Source organism: Gastrolobium bilobum, unplaced genomic scaffold (assembly GCF_033153095.1).
Source record: "Gastrolobium bilobum isolate Gb01-03AN ecotype WA unplaced genomic scaffold, APGP_CSIRO_Gbil_v1 utg51140, whole genome shotgun sequence".
Classification (NCBI taxonomy): Eukaryota; Viridiplantae; Streptophyta; class Magnoliopsida; order Fabales; family Fabaceae; genus Gastrolobium; species Gastrolobium bilobum.
In genome coordinates this window covers 123,446-126,638 of record NW_026896706.1, presented here as the reverse complement: position 1 = coordinate 126,638, position 3,193 = coordinate 123,446, and the positions used below count along the sequence as shown (strand labels likewise).

At 34.0% G+C, this 3,193-nt stretch overlaps 1 protein-coding gene across 1 annotated transcript; it reads left to right on the top strand.

Moving 5' to 3' along the window:
• The first annotated feature begins 1,120 nt into the window (after positions 1-1,120).
• LOC133301547 (thaumatin-like protein 1) lies at positions 1,121-2,918 on the top strand. Its single transcript, XM_061501191.1, has 3 exons — positions 1,121-1,193; positions 1,417-2,083; positions 2,741-2,918. The coding sequence occupies exons 1-3, from the start codon at positions 1,121-1,123 to the stop codon at positions 2,916-2,918; spliced, it is 918 nt and encodes a 305-aa protein (XP_061357175.1).
• Positions 2,919-3,193: the final 275 nt, after the last annotated feature.

Sequence of the window (3,193 nt, the reverse complement as noted above, 5' to 3'; positions counted from 1 at the left end):
ATATATATATATATATATATATATATATATATATATATATATATATATATATATATATATTGCTAACTAGATATATATATATATATTGCTAACGAGTAACAAAATATTTAACTCAACCCGAAGGGAGTAGCTAGGAAATATCATTTCATTTGTTAGGACACGATTAAAAGTTTAAATCCTATATCAATTTCTTAGTGTTAAGCTACAATAATTTTTATTGTGAATTCCATAATCCTAGGCATAAGACTTACCTTTGACTGGATTAAAAAGTGTTAAAGAAAAAATATCCATCGCACTTTCATAATGTTTTATTCATTAAAAAAATATTAATAAAATAAATGTTAAAACACTGTACAATAAAATCCTTATAAATTTATTAAATTTTTAAAATAAATCCATGTAATTTAAAAATTCTTAATTTGATCCCTGAATTTCTAAACTTTTCCAGGTAAATTATTACTGGCTATAAGCTTTGAAACTCCGTTAACCTTCACGGTTATATAAACTTCTGCCACCTCATGCAATTGCAGCTGGACAAATTCATTTTAACGAGAACGTGACACGTACTTTATTTTATATCAAATTATTCTTTTTCTTAAGTTTAAAATAAATTATTTATTATTGATTTGACAAAAATAAAATAAGTGTCACAATATAAATGAAAGATACACCAAATTAAAGATGCATCCGCAACACCAAAGAAATTTTCCATTTTAGCAGCACCAGAATTTTTTAGTGACAACAACAACTTTCTTTTTTTCTTTTTGTCTTTTTTTTTCCCCATTGCATTAAGCCATTAACTGATTAATAAAAGAAGTAATAATAAACAAACATAAACGAAGGGTAGGTGAGGTCGAAACTTCACTTCACCCTTTTCCCTCCACGCCTTTATATAGCGATGCATGAGCTAGCATTCAGATTCCCCCCACCCCTACACTTTCTCTGAATTCTCTCTCTTCCTCATACTCTCTTCACTCTTCGTTTTCTCTTAAAAGAGAGTGATCATAATATATAGTAGAAACCTCTGCTACCATTTTGTTGTATCTATTCAAGTTCACAACTCACAAAAAACCCAAACAAAAATATTTTAGTTGAAAAATAAACCTAGGGAAATCCAATTATGTCTCCATTCTCACATCACCAACATTCTTCTAAACGATTCTTCATTTTCCTACTTATCCTCGCTTTCAAAGGTATAAAAATAAACTTTTGGGTTCTTTAATGATTTTTTTTAGATTCCAAGTGTCCCAAATCCTACCCGATTAATCCGATTTCAGATTTTTGTCTTTTCACGCTTTTATGATATAACTGGATCGCCACTAGAGTAACAACTCTTGAATTTTAATTATTCTTTTCATATGTCACTTTCAAACAAACGAAGCATTCTTAAACTAAACCATGTTATTCTGTTTACAGGGGTTGAAGTTAAAGGGACAACATTCACATTCGTGAACAAGTGCGACCAAACAGTGTGGCCAGGGATTCTAGGAAAACCCGACCTCGGAACCACAGGGTTTGAACTCAAAAGAGGAACCACACGCGCCTTCCAAGCACCAACGGGTTGGTCGGGGCGGTTCTGGGCCAGAACCGCCTGCAAATTCGATAACTCCGGCCACGGAACCTGCGCCACCGGCGACTGCGGATCAGGTGAAATCAATTGCAACGGCAACGGGGCAGCGCCGCCGGCTACCCTCGCCGAGTTCACGCTCGGGTCTGGTTCACAAGACTACTACGATGTGAGCCTCGTTGATGGCTATAACCTTCCAATGGTGGTGGAAGCTACTGGCGGTTCCGGTTCTTGCGCCACCACCGGTTGTAGCGCGGATCTTAATAGGCGCTGCCCGTCGGAATTGAGTGTCGAAGGTGGCGACGCGTGTCAGAGTGCATGTCGCGCGTTTGAGAAACCTGAGTATTGTTGCAGTGGTGCATTTGATTCACCTTCAACATGCAAACCTTCTATGTACTCTCAGATTTTCAAGTCTGCGTGTCCAAAATCTTATAGCTATGCATTTGATGATGCTTCTAGCACTTTTACGTGTACTGGTTCGGATTATACAGTCACATTTTGTCCTTCTTCTCCAAGGTAAAAATATTTCAATTCATCACTGTTTTGGTTTTTTCTTTTTCTTTTTCCTTTACTTACCCTAAAAAGTCAGAAAATGTTGATGATAATCATAAAGAATAAAGAAGCAAAAAAGAAATTCTTGATAATATTGATTTAGAATTTGTTAAAAGTCGATGATGCACGATTGTTGGACGGGTGATCATAACTCCTTTTATATCATAAAGTCAATAGTAGTGCTAAGAAAAAAAAAATTCAACCACGCTATTTTTACGTGTGAATTTGTATTCTTTTTCTATTACACGAACATTTTACAACAAAAAGGAAAGAGAAAAAAAAAATTATAAGTTTCTCACTTTATTTTTCAGACGGGCAAGTTTATTCTTATATTGTACAAGAATAATATGGATTCATTATATTTAATAATTCACATAACTAAAAAAATAAAAACGTTAGATATGAGTGAAATTGATTTTTTTTTTTTAATAAAAAGGTTTATATGGAAAATTAAGCAAGAATGTTATTATCGGAATTTTATTTTGACAACTTCTGAATTTCAAAACTTTTTTTTTTCCTTTTTTTGTAGAGGTGTAGCATTACTCTCTTGTTTTTCTTTTACCCATTTATGAGTGAGATTTGGTGAGTATTCACATAATGGAAGTTGTTGGTTTTATGCAGTTTGAAGTCTTTAATGGATTCTGGGCCAGGACAATCGGTTGAGCAGGCTGCAGTTGCTACTACTTCGTGGATAGCCAATTTGGCTACAGGTGCCTCCACCAGAAGCCAACCCTTTGCAGCTTCCAAGTCTGCATTTTTTGTGGCTGTCACTTTCATTCTTTCCTATTTAGTCTATTAGTCTCTCTGTGTCCCTTTCAGAATGACATCTCATTTGCTTTTCTCGTATATATATCCTTATCTTCCTCTTTTCAGAGACATAGAATTAGGATCAGTAACATCAATTTGGTGTTAAAATATATTATGATTGTTGAATTCTATGTAAATTATTAGCAGTTTGATCATTTTGTTGCCCGTGTTTTTTGGCTTTGTTTTTGGTCTACTTTTATTTTCTTGGGTTTATGTGGTTTATTTTATAATTTCTGATAAGTGGACAAATTGGCATGTAAAGGACAA